At 40.5% G+C, this 21,629-nt stretch overlaps 1 protein-coding gene across 2 annotated transcripts in view; it reads right to left on the reverse strand.

Moving 5' to 3' along the window:
• igsf21a (immunoglobin superfamily, member 21a) overlaps positions 1 to 21,629 on the reverse strand; it is a 283,782-nt gene that overhangs the window by 159,943 nt on the left and 102,210 nt on the right. For both annotated transcript variants that reach the window (XM_071335394.1, XM_071335393.1), the window contains exon 2: positions 18,368 to 18,480. In XM_071335394.1, coding sequence (XP_071191495.1) covers positions 18,368 to 18,480 — 113 coding nt within the window. The remainder of the gene's footprint in view (positions 1 to 18,367; positions 18,481 to 21,629) is intronic.

Raw genomic sequence — 21,629 nt, forward strand, 5'->3', positions numbered from 1 at the left:
ACCTGTACTGACCTCGCCTTCTGGATGATAGCGGGGTGAACAGGCAGTGGCTTGGGTGGTTGTTGTCCTTGATGATCTTTATGGCCTCCCTGTGACATCGGGTGGTGTAGGTGTCCTGGAGGGCAGGTAGTTTGCCCCCGGTGATGCGTTCTGCAGACCTCACTACCCTCTGGAGAGCCTTACGGTTGTGGGCGGAGCAGTTGCCGTACCAGGCGGTGATACAGCCCGACAGGATGCTCTCGATTGTGCATCTGTAGAAGTTTGTGAGTGCTTTTGGTGACAAGCCGAATTTCTTCAGCCTCCTGAGGTTGAAGAGGCGCTGCTGCGCCTTCTTCACAACGCTGTCTGTGTGGGTGGACCAATTCAGTTTGTCCGTGATGTGTACACCGAGGAACTTAAAACTTTCCACCTTCTCCACTACTGACCCGTCGATGTGGATAGGGGGGTGCTCCCTCTGCTGTTTCCTGAAGTCCACAATCATCTCCTTTGTTTTGTTGACGTTGAGTGTGAGGTTATTTTCCTGACACCACACTCCGAGGGCCCTCACCTCCTCCCTGTAGGCCGTCTCGTCGTTGTTGGTAATCAAGCCTACCACTGTAGTGTCATCCGCAAACTTGATGATTGAGTTGGAGGCGTGCATGGCCACGCAGTCGTGGGTGAACAGGGAGTACAGGAGAGGGCTCAGAACGCACCCTTGTGGGGCCCCAGTGTTGAGGATCAGCGGGGTGGAGATGTTGTTACCTACCCTCACCACCTGGGGGCGGCCCGTCAGGAAGTCCAGGACCCAGTTGCACAGGGCGGGGTCGAGACCCAGGGTCTCGAGCTTGATGACGAGTTTGGAGGGTACTATGGTGTTAAATGCTGAGCTGTAATCGATGAACAGCATTCTCACATAGGTATTCCTCTTGTCCAGATGGGTTAGGGCAGTGTGCAGTGTGGTTGCGATTGCGTCGTCTGTGGACCTATTGGGTCGGTAAGCAAATTGGAGTGGGTCTAGGGTGTCCGGTAGGGTGGAGGTGATATGGTCCTTGACTAGTCTCTCAAAGCACTTCATGATGACGGAAGTGAGTGCTACGGGGCGGTAGTCGTTTAGCTCAGTTACCTTAGCTTTCTTGGGAACAGGAACAATGGTGGCCCTCTTGAAGCATATGGGAACAGCAGACTGGGATAAGGATTGATTGAATATGTCCGTAAACACACCAGCCAGCTGGTCTGCGCATGCTCTGAGGACGCGGCTGGGAATGCCGTCTGGGCCTGCAGCCTTGCGAGGGTTAACACGTTTAAATGTTTTACTCACCTCGGCTGCAGTGAAGGACAGCCCGCAGGTTTTGGTAGCGGGCCGTGTCAGTGGCACTGTATTGTCCTCAAAGCGGGCAAAAAAGTTATTTAGCCTGTCTGGGAGCAAGACATCCTGGTCCGCGACGGGGCTGGTTTTCTTTTTGTAATCCGTGATAGACTGTAGACCCTGCCACATACCTCTTGTGTCTGAGCTGTTGAATTGCGACTCTATTTTGTCTCTGTACTGGGACTTAGCCTGTTTGATTGCCTTGCGGAGAGAATAGCTACACTGTTTGTATTCGGTCATGTTTCCGGTCACCTTGCCCTGGTTAAAAGCAGTGGTTCGCGCTTTCAGTTTCACGCGAATGCTGCCGTCAATCCACGGTTTCTGGTTTGGGAATGTTTTAATCGTTGCTGTGGGTACGACATCGTCAATGCACTTCCTAATGAACTCGCTCACCGAATCAGCATATTCGTCCATGTTGTTGTTGGACGCAATGCGGAACATATTCCAATCCGCGTGATCGAAGCAGTCTTGAAGCGTGGAATCAGATTGGTCGGACCAGCGTTGAACAGACCTGAGCGCGGGAGCTTGTTGTTTTAGTTTCTGTTTGTAGGCTGGAATCAACAAAATGGAGTCGTGGTCAGCTTTTCCGAAAGGAGGGCGGGGGAGGGCCTTATATGCGTCGCGGAAGTTAGTATAGCAATGATCCAGGGTTTTACCAGCCCTGGTAGCACAATCGATATGCTGATAGAATTTAGGGAGTTTTGTTTTTAGATTAGCCTTGTTAAAATCCCCAGCTACGATGAATGCAGCCTCAGGGTGTGTGGTTTCCAGTTTACAAAGAGTCAGATAAAGTTCGTTCAGGGCCATCGATGTGTCTGCTTGGGGGGGAATATATACGGCTGTGATTATGATCGAAGAGAATTCCCTTGGTAGATAATGCGGTCGACATTTGATTGTGAGGAGTTCTAGATCAGGTGAACAGAATGACTTGAGTTCCTGTGTGTTGTTATGATGATCACACCACGTCTCGTTAATCATAAGGCATACCCCCCCTCCCATCAGCATTTGTGGGTTCGATTACAGGATCAAAATGGCCAGAAACAAAGAACTTTCTTCTGAAACTTGTCAGTCTATTCTTGTTCTGAGAAATGAAGGCTATTCCATTAGAGAAATTGCCAAGAAACTGAAGATATCGTACAATGCTGTGTACTACCCCCTTCACAGAACAGCGCAAACTGGCCCTAACCAGAATAGAAAGAGGAGTTGGTGCAGAAAAGGGTCAATGTAGGTAGTCCGGGTAGCTATTTGAATAGCTATTTATCTGTTCAGGGTCCTGTGGCTTTTTCTTTGCAACTCTGCCTGGAAGACCAGCATCCCGGAGTCACCTCTTCACTGTTGACATTGAGACTGGTGTTTGCGGGTACTATTTAATGAAGCTGCCATTTGAGGACTTGTGAGACATCTGTTTCTCAAACTAGACACTCTAATATCCTTGTCCTCTTGCTTAGTTGTGCACAGGGGCCTCCCACTCCTCTTTCTATTCTGGTTAGAGGCAGTTTGCGCTGTTCTGTGAAAGGAGATCTTAAGTTTCTTGGCAATTTCTCGCATGGAGTATCAATCAATCACATTTATTTGTAAAGCCCATCTTACATTAGCTGGTGTCACAAAGTGCTGTACAGAATATCAGCCTAAAACCCCAAACAGCAAGCAATGCAGGTGTAGAATGCAGGAGTAGCCTTCATTTTTTCGAACAAGTATAGACTGACGAGTTTCAGAAGAAAGGTCTTTGTTTCTGGCCATTTTGAACCTGTAATCGAACCCACAAATGCTGATGCTCCAGATACTCAACTAGTCTAATTGCTTCTTTAATCAGAACAACAGTTTTCAGCTGTGCTAACTTAATTGCAAGGGGTTTTCTAATGATCAATTAGCCTTTTAAAATGCTAAACTTGGATTAGCTAACACAACGTGCCATTGGAACACAGGAGTGATGGTTGCTGATAATGGGCCTCTGTACGCCCATTACGCCCTCTGTATGTAGCTATTCCATAAAAAAATCAGCCATTTCTAGCTACAATAGTCATTTACAGCATTAGCAATGTCTACACTGTATTTCTGATCAATTTGATGTTATTTTAATGGACAAAGAATGTGCTTTACTTTCAAAAACAAGGACATTTCTAAGTGACCCAAAACTTTTGAACGGTAGTGTATATTTTGCCTTCGTGACACTACACAATAGCAGAGTAATTTTGCACTTTGGTTGGTTCTAAAAGTCACATGGCTGTAGAGCTGATAAGGGGGTATTAAAAAGTGAATCAAAGAAACAGTTGAGGAAACTGTAAAGGTCGGATAAGGCAGCCACAGGATTATTTCAAAGAAAGGCCACAAGAGATGCACCCATTGGGGAAGGGCATGCTAAAGTTAGGGCCAGATTAAAAGAGAAATTAACAACCCCAGAGAGTGAAACTGTTATAAAGTCATACAGTAGATACAGTCAGTGCATGAGTGGTGCAGGGCAGAGGAGTAACTTCTGGAGTGACCAGAGGACTAACCAGGAGGAAATTATTGTTCACCTCTCCAATTATAGGCTTGGACCTCAGCTACAATGATCGATTCCGGTCAGTCACCAACACTTGACTTAACCACTCACTTGAGTTACCAAACACTTTTGAGTTTCTATCAAAAGGAGTTTCAAACCAATCTCTTGCTGAAATACACACAACAAATCCCCCAAAATGTTTTTTTCTAAGGGTGGATTAAATGGTGGTAACAACCATTTAGTGTTGTTATTCTGTGCCTCTACAACAGCTGGACAACGTCATACATCATGCCTTACAAAAATATGGGCTATTCACCATTCTCTTCCCTGCTGGCCCTTCTGAAAGCAGAGATGGAGGTCTCAGCATGATACCCATGCTAAACGGCCTTTAAAGACAACAAAGAGCCCAAACAACTGACACAGCTGACCTCCCTATCCCTCTAAAATGACAAAGTGCAAACGACTATGTCCAAAAGCCTCTGATGGCAAATTGCAGGATTTAAGCAGCGGCATCATGTCTCCCTCGGCCTCACCCAGATTAAGTCGTCCTCTGAAAGCTCCCTCTCCTAACTTAATATTTGTGGCTGATCTACTGTAAATATGGGGAGCATTTGTGGACTCTTACTGATGCATGCACACACAACACAAACAAACACACACACACACTAAAGATAAGGTAATGCTTTTATCCTGTAAATTGTCTGGTATATTGTCTGGTTCAAATGCATCTTCTCCCATTGCTGGAGGTTGCCATGACATCCTTGTGTTCAGTATTTCGCTCTTTTTATTTTGGTGTTTGGCATTCATTCCCGGAACCAGTCTCTCTTTCCAATGTCCCCAAAGGAACTCACTTAGTTGTATTTACAAACAGGCTACTGCTAAGACTCAAAAGCATGGAAATCTCTTCCCCCTCTAAGGCAAATGTCACAATCAGCCCCTGATCCACTCCTAATCGCTAAGTAATCACTTTCATGTTTGATCATTCTGTGATAGCAAAATGGATTTAGAAAATCTGCTGTGGTTTTACTTTGGAGATTGTCGTTGTCCAAGCTTTCTAAAAGTTACCAGAGCTTTATGTTTCTGTGGAGAGGAGGAGTATGTCATGTTTTTCTTCAGCATCATTAGATAACACAAACCACTGAGGAACGGAATACAGAATTGGACCTGTCGTCTGCACCACTATAATCTATGAATATGGTGCATTGCATCATGGGAGGAATTATATAAATTGTAAGTATTGAGATGGAGAGTAGTGTACGATTACACGGGAACGTCGGAAACAGGTAAAGGATGTTTCAATGAGTCATCCAATTAGGTTAATGCTCATAGAGGTATAACGTAATGAATTATATACAGTACTGTAAGTATACTTGTAAAATGGTGGTAGCACTAGATTATGTCAGATACCTGGGCAATCTAAAGGAAATTAATGTGAGGAGATGGTGCTTATTCACCGATAACAGTGCAACAATACCATGCTTTACCCTAATTACATTTGAAACATACAGAGGTAATGCCTTCGGTTCCAGCATCATGAGTGAAAAATTACTTCTTGCAATTTGTTGACACAGCAGAGTAATTATAATGTAATATAGGACAGGCGGCTTATTTGCCATGGTGACATCCTCAAAAGGGCAGGCTGTGGTGCAGTGATCTATATCACCTTATCTCCACTATCCCCTTGAGGCCAGATTCACCAGAGAGCCAGAGACTGATTGAGATGATGACAGGCTTTTGTTAGGAACAGGCTGTGGACTATTATCATTGTTTTAGTAAGTAATCTATTTTCATGTAAAGTATATATCGGAAAGGACCACACTGCAATAGTTATTTTTATTTAAATAAACATTGCCAAAGTCTCAGATCAAAAGCATGATTGGATGATTTACACTGCAGAAATTTGATGACAAATGTATTCCTACTTTGCAACACCCAGGGATAAAAATCAACAGCAAAGGAACTGATTAGAAACCAGTGCTGTTACATATGTCCCATTATACCCTGTTTCTATTTAATATGTACATGCTTATATAATTACCAGCCAGACCAGGAAAATCATTATAACAGACTGCAATAATAAAACTTCCAATGTATTTCGAAGATTTCCTTTTCTTTTGGAAACATAGATCATGCATATCATTCCACCACCTATCTAACTAGAACTAATTGCAATTTCCACAACATATTAACAAGGATAGTGCTCATTAGTAAATAGTATTATGTTGAGGGGGGAGGGGGGTCATCTACATAGTGTAATCTTCAGTGGATGAAATTAGAGGTGGCTGAGGACCCAAATATCTGAGTGGACAATGACCCCATTATCAACATAAACTTTACTTCTTATGGCTGCAATCCCGTTAACGGGATGATATGACAACAGCCAGTGAAAGTGCAGGGCGCCAAATTCAAACAGAAATCTCATAATTAAAATTCCTCAAACATACATGTATCTTATACCATTTTAAAGGTAATCTTGTTGTTAATCCCACCAAAGTGTCTGATTTCAAATAGGCCTTACAGCGAAAGCACCACAAACGATTATGTTAGTTCACTGCAAAATCACAGAAAAACACAGCTATTTTTCCAGCCAAAGACAGGAGTCACAAAAAGCAGAAATAGAGATAAAATGAATCACTAACCTTTGATGATCTTCATCAGATGACACTCATAGGACTTCATGTTACACAATACATATATGTTTTGTTCGATTAAGTTCATAGTTATAACCAAAAACCTCAGTTTAATTTGGCGCCATGTTCAGAAATGCCTCCAAAATATCTGGAAAAATTGCAGAGAGCCATGTCAAATAACATAAATACTCATCATAAACTTTGATATAAGATACATGTTTTACATAGAATTAAAGATACACTTGTTCTTAATGCAACCGCTGTGTCAGATTTCAAAAATCTTTACGGCAAAGCACAATATTCAATAACCTGAGAACAGCGTTCAGCCACAAAAGGAAGCCATACAGTTACCCGTCAACAAAACTCATAAAAAGCATTATAAATCTTCACTTACCTTTGCTGATCTTCATCGGAATGCACTCCCAGGACTCCCACAAGAAATGTGTGTTTTGTTTGGTAATGTTCATCATTTATGTCCAAGTAGCTACTTTTGTTAGCGTTTAGTACACAAATCCAAACGCTCGTGCAGGTCCAGCCGAACGTCGGACGAAAACTTCAAAAAGTTATATGACAGGTCGAATAAACTTGTCAAACTAAGTATAGAATCAATCTTTAGGAAGTTGTTATCATAAATATTCAATAACGTTCCAACCGGAGAATTCCTTTGTGTCTGTAGAAGTAATGGAACGCAAGTCGATATCATGTGGAATGCGCATGACCAGGACCTGGCTCTCTGCCAGACCACTGACTAATTCCCCTCTCATTCAGCCCCACATCACAGTAGAAGCTTCATTCAAGGTTCTACAGACTGTTGACATCTAGTGGAATAGGAAGTGGAAACAGATCCATATCCTACTGTGTTTTCAATAGGCAATGAGTTGAAAATCGACCAACCTCAGATTTCTCACTTCCTGGTTGGATTTCTTCTCAGGTTTTTGCCTGCCATATGAGTTCTGTTATACTCACAGACATAATTCAAACAGTTTTAGAAACTTCAGAGTGTTTTTATCCAATACTATTAATACTATGCATATATTAGCAACTATGACTGAGGAGCAGGCCGTTTACTCTGGGCACCTCTGTGCACCTTTCATCCAAGCTACTCAATACTCCCCCTGCAGCCATAATAGGTCAACAATGCATCTCTGAAAGTTAAAGTCTATTAAACAAATGCTAAACTGTCGTTAAACATCTGAGCATGTCAAACAATTACTTGGATCGTTGATTGCAAGATTCATGATCAGAGCGCTGTATGCGACTCCACTGGGCCAGCTTCAAACGTAAATGGATCAGTCAACAACCAAAAGAGTCAACATGGATTTCAGCCCACATGTTGAGCGGAACTACCAACTGGAACAAATGGCTATTGGTCTTTCTAAAATAGTTCTCACTCATTGATGTGGAGAGGTATAGACAATATCCAAATAAATCACATTCACTGCCTGAATATGTCCTATACTTTTTAATACATCAATGTGTATTTCAACCGTATGATCTACACTGAGTATACCCATTCTTGATACACATGGGAAATTGTTGAGTATGAAAAACCAAGCAGTTCTGCAGGTTTTGACAGAAATAAGTACACCTGGCACCTACTGCCATTCCCCTCTTCAAAGGCATTTTAGTCTTTTGTCTTGCACATTCACCCTCTGAATGGCTCACATACACAATCAATGTCTCAATTGTCTCAAGAATCCTTCTTTAACCTGTCTCCTCCCCTCCATTTACACTGATTGAAGTGTATTTAACAGGTGACATCAATAACGGATCATAGCTTTCACCTGAATTCACCTGGTCAGTCTATGTCATGTAGAAAGCAGGTGTTCTTAATGTTTGTATACTCAGTGTATACCTCAGTGTATATCAGTTGTTGGGTTAAGAATCCAGATATATTTTTAAGCTGCTACACATTATTCAGATTCACCCAAAACTATATACAGTTGAAGTCAGAAGTTTACATACACCTTAGCCAAATACATTTAAACTCAGTTTTTCACAAATCCTGACATTTAATCTGAGTAAAAATTACCTGTCTTAGGTCAGTTAGGATCACCACTTAATATTAAGAATGTGAAATGTCAGAATTATAGTAGAGAGAATGATATATTTCAGCTTCTATTTCTTTCATCACATTCCCAGTGGGCCAGAAGTCTACATATACTCAATTAGTATTTGGTAGCATTGCCTTTAAATTGTTTAACTTGGGTCAAACATTTTGGGTAGCCTTCCACAAGCTTCCCACAATACCTTGGGGGAATTTTGTCCCATTCCTCCTGACAGAGCTGGTGTAACTGAGTCAGGTTTGTAGGCCTCCTTGCTCGCACACGCTTTTTCAGTTCTGCCCACAAATGTTCTATGGGATTGAGGTCAGGGCTTTGTGATGGCTACTCCAATACCTTGACTTTGTTGTCTTTAAGCCATTTTGCCACAACTTTGGAAGTATGCTTGGGGTCATTGTCCATTTGGAAGACCCATTTGCGACCAAGCTTTAACTTCCTGACTGATGGCTTGAGATGTTGCTTCAATATATCCACATAATTTTCCTACCTCATGATGCCATCTATTTTGTGAAGTGAACCAGTCCCTTCTGCAGCAAAGCACCACCACAACATGATGCTGCCACCCCTGTGCTTCACGGTTGGGATGGTGTTCTTTGGCTTGCAAGCCTCCCCCTTTTTCCTCCAAACATAACGATGGTCATTATGGCCAAGCAGTTGTCGTGGCAATTTCCTGTATTACCAAATGAGGAGAGTTACAAACCACACACCAGTCAGAGATATACTTAAACTTCATCTTTAATAATGTGAGCTTTACAATAGCCCTTTTGACTTTCAACAATTCACTATCTCTAATGAATTGTTCAGAGTCCCAACATAATGGCAACTGAGATCTTTTAAAGCAAAGATACACCCCTCTCAACTTACATGACGAACCACAGATCTTAGGAACTCTTCACAAAGGACCTTTTACTTGAGAGAGGAGTATCCCATAGCCAGATAGCATTCGCTATAAATTATCGTTCAGTTTGGTCTCTAAGACGAGGGTCTAATCTCGTTCCTGGTACTTCATAGTACAAAAACATTACCTCATCCAAGGCATAACTCAATTTTCAACTCTATATACTCCCATCTCAAGCAAACACCCTCTAGACCCCACTCCTGGACAAGCTCACTGAGGGGAGTGACTTGCGCACAGACATTGTAGAGACAAGTAATTGGTTCCCCCTTAATCACGCCATCCCTTCACATGGTTTAACAGATACATTCACATATGAAGACAATGTTCCATCCTGTCCTCTTCCCTTTCTGATATTCTGCATAGCACCAGAGACATGTAAAAGACAAGCCTGACCTCTCCCCTCTCTGGGTCCCAAATGACTGAGCCCCAGCTAAGAAAAAAGTATCTCACATAAGCATATTATATAAATAAAACATCTTATTTATCTATGTTACCCAACTAATTCTGATTCATACGCCACAGAGTTCTATTTTTGTTTCATCAGACAGGAGGACATTTCTCAAAAAAGAACAATCTTTGTCACCATGTGCAGTTGCAAACTCTAGTCTGGCTTTTTTATTGGGGTTTTGGAGCACAGGCTTCTTCCTTGCTGAGCTGCAGGATATGTCGATATAGGACTCGTTTTAATGTGGATATAGATACTTTTGTACCTGTTTCCTCCAGCATCTTCACAGGGTCCTTTGCTGTTGTTCTGGGATTGATTTGCACTTTTTGCACCAAAGTACGTTCATCTCTAGGAGACAGAATACGTCTCCTTCCTGAGCGGTATGACGGCTGCGTGGTCCCATGGTGTTTATACTTGCATACTTCTGTTTGTACAGATGAACGTGGTACCTTCAGGCATTTGGAAATTGCTCCCAAGGATGAACCAGACTTGTGGAGGTCTGCAATATTTTTTCTGAGGTCTTGGCTGTTTTCATGTGATTTTCCCATAATGTCAACCAAAGAGGCACTGAGTTTGAAGGTAGGCCTTGAAATAAATCCACAGGTACACCTCCAATTAACTCAAATTATGTCTATTAGCCTATCAGAAGCTTCTAAAGCCATGACATCATTTTCTGGAATTTTCCAAGCTGTTTAGAGGCACAGTCAACTTATTGTATGAAAACTTCTGACCCACTGGATTTGTGAGACAGTGAATTATAAGTGAAATAATTTGTCTGTAAACAATTGTTGGAAAAATTACATGTCATGCACAAAGTAGATGTCCTAACCAACTTGCCAAAACTATAGTTTGTTAACAAGAAACTTTATTAATACTTAAAAAAGAGTTAAACAAATCAAAATATATTTTATATTTTAGATTCTTCAAAGTAGCCACCCTTTGCCTTGATGACAGCTTTGCACACTCTTGGCATTCTCTCAACCAGCTTTATCTGGAATGCTTTAACAACAGTCTTGAAGGAGTTCCAACATATGCTAGGCACTTGTTGGCTGCTTTTCCTTCACTCTGCAGTCCAACTCATCCCAAACCATCTCAATTGGGTCGAGGTCGGGTGATTGTGGAGGCTAGGTCATCTGATGCAGCACTCCATCACTCTCCTTGGTCAAATAGCCCTTACACAGCCTGGAGGTGTGTTGGGTCATTGTCCTGTTTACAATCAAATGATAGTCTCACTAAGCTCAAACCAGATGTTAAGTGTGTCTTGAATTCTAAATAAATCACTGACGGTGTCACCAGCAAAGTACCCCCACACCATTACACCTCCTCATCCGTGCTTCATGGTGGGAACCACACATGCGGACATAATCCGTTCACCCACTCTGTGTCTCACAAAGACACGGTGGTTGGACCAAAAATCTCAAATTTGGACTCATCACCACTGGTCTAATGTCCATTGCTCGTTTTTCTTGGCCCAAGGAAGTCTCTTATTTTTATTGGTGTTCTTTAGTAGTGGTTTCTTTGCAGCAATTTGACCATGAAGGCCTGATTCACGCAGTTTCCTCTGAACAGTTAATGTTTAGATGTGTCTGTTACTTGAACTCTGTGAAGCATTTATTTGGGCTGCAATTTCTGATGCTGGTAACTCTAATGAACTTATCCTCTGCAGCAGAGGTAACTATGGGTCTTCCTTTCCTGTAGCGGTCCTCATGAGAGCCAGTTTCATCATAGTGCTTGTAATTTTCCGGATTGACTGACCTTCATGTCTTCAAGTAATGATGGACTGTCATTTCTCTTTGCTTATTTGAGCTGCTCTTGCTATAATATGGACTTGGTCTTTTACCAAATAGGGCTATCTTCTGTATACCACCCCTACCTTGTCACAACACAACTGATTGGCTCAAATGCATTAAGAATGAAAGAAATTCCACAAGTTAATTTTTTACAAGGCACACCTGTTAACTGAAATTCGTTCTAGGTGACTACCTTGTGAAGCTGGTTGAGAGAATGCCAAGAGTGTGCAAAGCTGTCATCAAGGCAAAGGGTGGCTACTTTTAAAGAATCTAAAATGTAAAATATTTAGATTTGTTGAACACTTTTTTTATATATATATATATATATATATATATATATAGTTTTGGGTGAATCCGAATACAATCGAGATACTCCAACTAACTGAGCCATTTTCACAATGACAGAATTACACTTGGGGTTTTAAAGCAGCAGGAAGTTGGGCACAACACACAGGAGTGTGCTGTGTGTACACAGTCAGAGAACTCTTTACTGTGCTCGCAGATTCCTGTTGCCTGGGCAACCCAGTCTCTGAGTTTTTCCAACTCGGATTTGGAATGTGACGCCTCCCTCGTCTCTCCGCAGTCAGGAAACAGGATTACCGGAGAGAGAAACACACCATTTCTGCGTCAAGTATCATATAAGCCATCCTCTCCCTGTTCAAATGTACATGTATCTGGACAGAACCACTTAACTCTAGACTGAATAGTCCAGCCAGCTATAGATTTTGCCCTTAGGCAATACACTCCTCCACCTCTTGGTGTTGTACTACTGCAAAGTGAAAAGCAATTTGCATACCCATGATCATGTGCTTTTTCAGTGTCAATATCTTTAATGGGATTTGTACATAAATGTGGGCCACAAGTTAAGTCTGATGCACAAACAAAAACAGTGTAAACGTAGGAAATATTAGAATAGGATGAGGTGCAGGGGGAGTCTGTGTGGGCAGAAGCAGCAACTCTCTGTCTCATCATCATGCCACGATTGCTTTTATGTACCAGCTTAGACTGCAGGAATCAGGTCACAGTGTGTTAGGAAACACATATAAAAAAATAAATAAAAAAATTCTAAGGAAACCAAACAGAAGGACTGAAACAATGTATTTTAATAATATATATTTCCAGGAAACTTCCATGTTTCCATTTTTGAAAGATGTGTAAGCAGTTAGCTAACATTTACCAACAAAAGGTTGGATAAAGTCATCAGGGGGACGGTTATTGAGGGGGAGGTGCAGTATTGATCAGTATATCACATTTGAATATAAGTTCTCAGAGAATGATGGCTTTGCATTCCTTTGTTTACTCCTTTGGTAGTTATAGGTTCATTGCTCATGCTCATAGCACTGTATTTAGCAGAGATACATATTATTTAATGTTCTTCTCATATATCCTACTAATTTATGCTACCTCTCTCAAATAAATGGTTTCTCATTGTCTAATAGTCCCAAGTGAAGCACTCGTGGGAGACTGTAATGCATTACACAGAAGAAAAGCAAAATCAGTGAAAAAGAAAATGGATTCCACACCAAATAAGTGCTACTCCCATTACAGCGCACTGAACTAGTGACAGCAAACATCAAAGTCCTTTCAGTAAGGAAATTCTGAGATAGGCTTACTTTCAATATAACCTCTATTTAGAAGAGCAGCACTTACTGTACATGTCTCCTTGTCTGTCTTTAATTCCCACTCTCTCCTTGCAATCTGTACTTGTCAATCAACAGTAATTTCTGCATGAGAGTCCATGTGATCTATTCAAGTGGAACAATAGCATGTGTCTAACCAAATGCGCAAGGCAATACTCTAGAATTCAACGTAATCAAGACAAGGCTCATATGAATGACAAATTATTTTCATATAATTTACTTGAACTTTAACATCACCCTAGGCTTGCCATGTCTATAATCACACTGTTGAAAGCAAAACAGTATGTTAACAGCATCTTCTCTCTCTCCCCTGTAAGAATTACTATTATTAACTATGAGGGTAAGAATAGAGCTCAAATTGACAAAGAGCATGTTGAAGACCTGACCTGAGTCATTATAATGGAATAGGCTGAGGTTAAAATGCCTGAACCGTGTGGACCATATGAGTGAGATAGGCTCATGCGTGTGAATGAATGCTATCAGATAGGTCAGTGGTAAAAGGCCCACGTTTAGAGCACTAGTCTATGCTGGCTATGCTGGCCAGAGAGATGATCCCATAAGAGTGCTGTCAGAGTGGGTGGAGGGATGTGGTAATGAGACAGGGGACGAGGGAGAGGGGGACGAGGGATATAGAGAGAGAGGTTAACTTAGGGAAGATTAAGCGTAATGCAGAATGGCACTCAACAGGCAGCCAAGCGGAAACCCTGCACCGTCACCGCCAGCACTGCTGCGGTCCCCATAGGGAGAAGGTCATGGGTATCTCTTCATTAGAGTGACATAATCAGAACAAGCACAGCATTAGGTGAGCTGCCATGCGTCTCAGTGAGGAGAAGTCTCCACAGGCCTCCCCAGCCAGCATCTTATCCTTCCATGTTCCTACTGCACATGTTAAGAATGGTTTCAGAGCTGATAAATATTCTCTCCTCCACTCTATCTGTAGCCCCATCAGTATGAAATGCTATTACAATGTTGAGGACAGCTTGATGGTATTACATATCCACAGTGCCTAATCCATGGCCTGACAGAACCCACTGCACAATACATGAATGTGGCTCTGTGGAATATAACATACACTCAAGATGCTTTTATGTGTTTGCTTCAGGAGCATTAGTGCTTCGGTCTGACTAATACATTTAAACATCCAATAGATGGGAAAACACTCATGTTGAGTGAGCCCTCTCATGTACTATAGCCCACCTGTTTTTTCTTGACTTTTTTGCTTTTCACTAGTCTACCGCACCAAGACCCCTACAAATATTTAATTGAAGATTCTTCCGATTCTACTTTTGGATAAAAATTATATAAATTGCCATTTTGCATTATTGGTATTGTTGAAACAAAAATCTTGGATGTTGGAGTAGTCATCCATTTTCCAATATTTACCCCAAAATGGGGTTTCTTCCAAGTGAGCTGAGCTTTGTGTGATTCAGGGGTTTATATATCCTCTCACAGAGAAATCCCTAACATAAACATTGTGTTGACATACAGTAAGATGCAAATCTGCTCTACCTTCCCGGGAGATATTTGGCATTGTGCTGATCTGAATAGCTTCTTTATAAGGTGCAAATAAACAATAATACATTCCCAAACTATAAAAAGAGGCATGCTGAAAACGGTACAAAAAAAGAAGCACATTGAACTTCCATCAGTATATGCAGGTTGTCTGATTATGTGATGTTCACAAATATCTTTGTTTTCAGGTCTGTGCCAAATGTCAAATGCCACACATGAATTGTTGAAAAAATCGAATTAACAAGTTTTGAATAGTAGTAAGGGCTTTTAACAATGTAATTAAGAAGAGATTACTATTTTATACCTTTCTACGTACCAAAATACTGCACAGTAGTACTCTATTAGGCCAGCCTGAAAGCTTCTCAATAGCAATCTTGATTATCTTGAGTGGCTACACTAGGTCTTAGCAATGCTAAGGATGTGCATGGTTTCAAGGAGCAGGCTGGCACTGGTGTGCATTACAGAATCCTCAAACAGAATCTGTTAAGATAACGGCACCCTGGTAATGAATGAGGCTAGCTGAGGTCTTTAGTTCATTCAGCTTCTGTCTCGTTGGCCAGACTTTGATTAGACATGATGATTCCCAAGGTGGGCGTCAACCCCAGTTCCATTTGAACGTGGGGGGAAAATTAGAAGTCGACAGTTTAGTCAAATAAAAGACAGAGATTAAAGAAACTTTGGCAGCCGAGTGTGGATAATTTATATATAATGTATTAGCTGTTGCATTGAGTAGTGGGCACAAGAGAGATGAGGCTGGTTTCTCTTTACAACCTCTGCATTTTCCTCACTAACCAATAGTTGATGTGGACAGCCTCACTCTCAGTGAGTGGAGTTTGTTTTACACTACAGCTGTAACTCCCAAGACAGTCTGGTTCCTGCCTGGCGAAAATGATAGTAAGGACTCCATTAAAAATGATCTATTATTGAGTAAATGTGCATTCTATTAACTTTCCTCTTCCAAACCCATTTCCCCAAAGAGCAGACAGTTTCACTGTGTAAAAAGCATTGCAATGATCAAGAGAATCTAAATTACTTCAAATACTCTGCATTCATATCTGCACCAATTTGAAACATTATTGTAGAATAGCACTTGAGAGCAAAAAGCTTAAAAGCCCAACAAGGTAAGGACTCCATATAAACTTAACTAAACCCTCAAAATCCTTTCTGATTCAATGACATTTTCAAAGCGCAAAACATTATGTATGATACTGAGGTTGATATGTAAAGTGTCTTTTTGTGTCCTGTCTTGAAATGTCAGCATTTGTAAAGATGAACCTAGAGAAAAGGTTTTCTTCAAAGAAAAGGCTATATAAAAGAAACAATCTAACAGTAAATCTTATAATAGAAGTGTCACTGCCTCAGCCATATACAGTGCATTCGGAAAGTATTCAGACCTCTTGACTTAATTTTGTTACAGCCTTATTAAAAAAAAAATCCCCTATCAATCTACACACAAGACCCCATAATGACAAAGCAAAAACAAGTGTTTAGACATTTTTGCAACAAAAAAATACTGATATCAAATTTACATAAGTATTCAGACCCTTTACTCAGTACTTTCTTGAAGCACCTTTGGCAGCAATTACAGCCAAGCTACAAGCTTGGAATACCTGTATTTGGGGAGTTTTTCCCATTTTTCTCTGCAGATCCTCTCAAGCTCTGTCAGGTTGGATGGGGAGTGTCGATGCACAGCTATTTTCAGGTCTCTCCAGAGATGTTTTTACGGCTTCTAGTCCGGCTCAAGGACATGACTTAAGGACATTCAGAGACATTCAGAGTCCCGAAGCAACTTTCCCTCGATCCTGACTAGTCTCCCAGTCCCTGCCGCTGAAAACATCTCCACAGCATGATGCTGCAGCCATCATGCTTCACCGGTCCTTCTCCCATGATTGCTCAGCTTGGCCGGGCAGCCTGCTCTAGGGAGGGTCTTGGTGGTTCCAAACATCTTATATTTAAGAATGATGGAGGCCACTGTGTTCTTGGGGACCTTCAATGCTGCAGACATTTTTTGGTACACTTCCCCAGAGCTGTGCCTCGATACAATCCTGTCTCACAGCTCTATGGACAATTCCTTCGACCTGATGGCTTGGTTTTTGCTCTGACATGCACTGTCGACTGTGAGACCTTATATAGACGTGTGTGCCTTTCCAAATCATGTCCAATCAATTGAATACAATCAAGATGTAGAAACATCTCAAGGATGATCAATGGAGATAGGATGCACCTGAGCTAAATTTAGAGTCTCATACCAAAGGGTCTGAATACTTATGTAAATAAGGTATTTCTGTATTTTATTGTTAATATATTTGCAACAGTTTTTGCTTTGTGATTATTGGGTATTTTGTGTAGATTGATTAGATTTTTTAAAATCAATTTTAGGATAATGTTGTAACGTAACAAAATGTGGAAAAGGTCAAGGGGTCTGAATACTTTCCTAATGCACTGTAGTTTGACTCAACAATCAGCAATGTTGAGGCAGTACAGTTAAGTGGATAAAGGTGAACAGGACACTGACCCCAAACACACATCAAAGCAACAAGAAATGGTTCAAGAAAAACCGCTGGTATGTTCTGGAGTGGCCAGCAAAGATTCCAGATCTGAATTACATTCATATCCTATAGCGAGAGCTGAAATCAGCAGTTGGTGGAGGGCACCCCCTCAAACACTGAAGAATTAGAGCAGTTTGCTTCTGAAGACTGTGCAAAATTGCCAGTAGAAAGGTGCAACAAACTCATTGATGGCTACAAGAAGCATTTGTTGGGAGTTATCTTGGCTGTGCAACCAAGTACTAGCTACAGGGTGCCAATCATTTTGTCCATGTGATTCTTTATTTTCAAAATACAAATTGTAAGCTAAAGTTTACAAAAATAAATGTGGTTTTGCAATGTTGAAAATCCAATAAAATGTATTTTCAGTTCAACTTGTTTTACAAGAAATAGGGAATTATTTAAGAAAATTGCAAGGGTGCAATATAATATCTTTGTCCAAACTGTATCAGCCAGGGTACTGTCTATGACTGCAGAATTCCACAGAATAAATATAGCATATTTCATACTGCGTACTTGTATAATTCTAACCGGCGCATAATTGGGGAGTTATGGGTAAATTAAATAATCAGGCCGTGAGCTGACAGCTGTTGCTTCATTGACATCCATCCAAGTGCTTCGGTGTGACCTCTTTGGAACACCATTGTTTCAATAGATAAAACCCAGCCTCTGAACTGTAATCATCTGCTATTAATGTCACATTAGCTTCTATTTTATGCCAAATATCCGGGCATAACTGAGAGGAAAATCATATTCCTAACCAAAAGCCAGAGTGACACCCTTCACACCTGGCATGAATTACCTGGCCCTTATTAATTCTTAAAATTGGAATTTGTCACACTATACCACTAGAGGAAGAGAGGCTAATTGGCATTTGGTCAAGAGTTAAATACCTACATCATATAAAATATATGAAATAAAACTAAAATGGATTAAGTCACACTGATTAGTATTGAAAGGCTGGTGTACATGGCATGCATATACAGTATAGTGTATGAACTTGCAGCTTGACTCACCCTATACCACACAATCTCTCGAAGTCTTCCATCAGTCTTGAAGTTGCACTTCAGGGTGACAGTCTCTCCCACAACAACAGGAGGAAGGGGCTCAATGGTTACTGTCAAATATCCTATAGGGCAGAAGACAGAAATAATGAGTATGGTTTGTAACGTCACTTCATGAATATATACAGTGCCTTCAGAAACTATTCACAACCCTTGACTTTTTAAACATTTTGTTGTGTTATAGCCTGAATTGAAATGGGCTGCACACAATACCCCATAATGTCAAAGTGGAATTAGGTTTTTCTTCATTTTTACAAATTAATACAAAATGAAAAGCTGAAATGTCTTGAGTCAATAAGTATTCAACCCCTTTGTTATGGCAAGCCTAAATCAGTTCAGGAGTAACAATGTGTTCAACAAGTCACATAAGTTGCATGGACTCACTCTGTGTGCAAGAATATTGTTTAATATGATTTTTTAATGACTACCCCATCTATGTACCCCACACATACAATTATCTGTAAGGACCCTCCGTTGAGCAGTGAATTTCAAAAACAGATTCAACCACAAGGACCAGGGAGGTTTTCCAAAGCCTCACTAAGAATGGCACCTATTGGTAGATGGGTAAAAATTCAAAAAGGAGACATTGAATATCCCTTTGAGCATGGTGAAGTTATTAATTACACGTTTGATGGTGTATCAATAGACCCAGTCACTGCAAAGATACAGGTGTCCTTCCTAACTCTGTTGCCAGAGAGGAAAGAAACTGCGCAGGAATTTCACAATTAGGTTGATGGTACCTTTAAAACAGTTACAAACTGAGGATCGATCAACATCATTGTAGTTACTCCACAATCCTAAATTACAGAGGGAAAAGAAGGAAGCTTATACAGAATAAAAATATTCCAAAACATGCATCCTGTTTGCAACTAGGCACTAAAGTAATTCTGCAAAGGATGTGGGAAAGCAATTAACTGCATGTCCTGAATACAAAGTGTTACAGTATATTTTGGGAAAATCCAATACAACACATTCCTGAGTACTACTCTCCATATTTTTAAGAATAGTGGTAGCTGTATCATGTTATGGGTATGCTTGTAATCGTTAAGGACTGGGGAGTTTTCAGGATAAGAAATAAACAGAATGGAGCTAAGCACAAGCATAATAATCCAAGAGGAAAACCTGGTTCAGTCTGCTTTCCACCAGACACTGGGAGATGAATTCAGCTTTCAGCAGGTCAATAACCTAAAGCACAAGCCAAATCTACACTGGAGTTGCTTACCAAGAAGACAGTGAAAGTTCCTGAATGGCTGAGTTACAGTTTTGACTTAAATATACTTGAAAATCTATATCAAGACCTGAAAATGGTTGTCTAGCAATGATAAAGCTCTTAGAGAGTTACCCAGAAAAACTCACAGGTTTAATCGCTGCCAAAGGTGCTTCTACAAAATACTGTCTCAAGGGTGTGAATATTTATGTATATGAGATATTTCTCTATTTAAGTTTCTATAAAATAGCAACATTTTCTAAAAACACATTTTCACTTTATCATTATGTGTAGATGGTTGAGAAAAAAATACTTGATCCATTTTGAATTCAGGCAGTAAAATAAATGTGGAACAAGTCAAGGGGTAGGAATATCTTCTGAAGGCTCTGTAATAGGAAGCTTGCTATCAACAATTTAATGTTAGATCAAATCCTGGTTCATGTTAGTGGAACATCAGCACATGCATATTGATATGATTGTTTCAAACATGGAAATATGTCTAGTTTGACGAAATGTTGTATTATTATACTTATAGAGTCTATTTCAGTGGGACTTTCTAAATATTGACTTGATCTGAAATAGATTACATAATGTATTGACATGTTTTGTTTTTCATTACTACATGTATGGGGAATACATTTTCAGGGGATTGCACACTTTTCATTTAAATTAATTAGAAAAGGGACCAAAAGCAGTGTAAGGTACTGTATACACATGCATTATTCCTGTATTTTAAATAGATTTGGATTACACCACAGTAAACATCCAAAACCAATATATCTTACTTCTGATTGAATGCCCAACATGATTTATTCAAAGTTTTCTCAATTTTTTGAGGTCCCAATAGATGAAAACAGTGACAAATACATGGATTCAAAACCAATTTGAACAAAATAAAATCAGTCTGTGCAAAGCTCCGCATGTTTTGTATGTTGTTTCAGCGACTTTCGCTTATGTTATGATAACTAGAGAAGAAACAGCTAAAGTGAAACAAATGTTACTGAAACAACATAAACCTTGCTCAGCTATACTTTGAACATTCTTATATATAACAGCTTTGTCTGTGTAAAATTAGAATTAAACATAGATCAGGCTGTTTGACATTGGATTAACTTCCTCTCTCAAGCAGCACCAACTTGCACATACAGTGCCTTCAGAAAGCATTCATACCCATTAACTTATTCCACATGTTGTTTTGTTACAGCCAGAATAAAAAAATGTATTCCATTTTTTTTTGTATAGTCTATGTACACACAATACCCCATATTGACAAAGTAAAACATGTTTGAAAGAAATATCAAATGTATGACTCAACTGTTGCTGCTCAAAGCCCAGCTAACTAGGCTGCCAGGTCTTCCATCTTAACAGACTCACAGTGGGAAGGAGCTCTCTTCTTCGCTCCAGTCACTTACAGTAAGTCACACATTACTGTTCTGTTATAATCTCCACCCAGCACAGCCAGAAGAGGACTGGCCACCTCTCAAAGCCTGGTTCCTCTAGGTTTCTTCCTAGGTTCCAGCCTTTCTAAGGAGTTTTTCCTAGCCACCGTGCTTCTACACCTGCATTGCCTGCTGTTTGGGGTTTCAGGCTAGGTTTCTGTACAGCACTTTGTGACATCAGTTGATGTAAGAAGGGCTTTATAAATACATTTGAATGGTTGATTACTGTACCTTAGCAGTCTTTTCAGGTGTGGTAGATTTATTCAGTTGATATAAATCCCAACCTTGCCATGAACGAATATGGGTAGGACAGCGACACGTTTGGGACAGCGACACGTCAGCTCCTCTACTAGCACTCCCAATGAGAATAACTTTTACTGTACCTCACTCTCTCAGTAATACAACAACCAGTTAACAGTAAGTGATATGACTGTAAATTTCGGTGTTCCTCAAGGTTCCGTTTTAGGACCAATATTGTTTTCACTATATATTTTACCTCTTGGTGATGTCATTCGGAAACATAATGGTAACTTTCACTGCTATGCAGATGACACACAGCTGTACATTT

This window comes from Salvelinus alpinus, chromosome 12, assembly GCF_045679555.1.
Source record: "Salvelinus alpinus chromosome 12, SLU_Salpinus.1, whole genome shotgun sequence".
Classification (NCBI taxonomy): domain Eukaryota; kingdom Metazoa; phylum Chordata; class Actinopteri; order Salmoniformes; family Salmonidae; genus Salvelinus; species Salvelinus alpinus.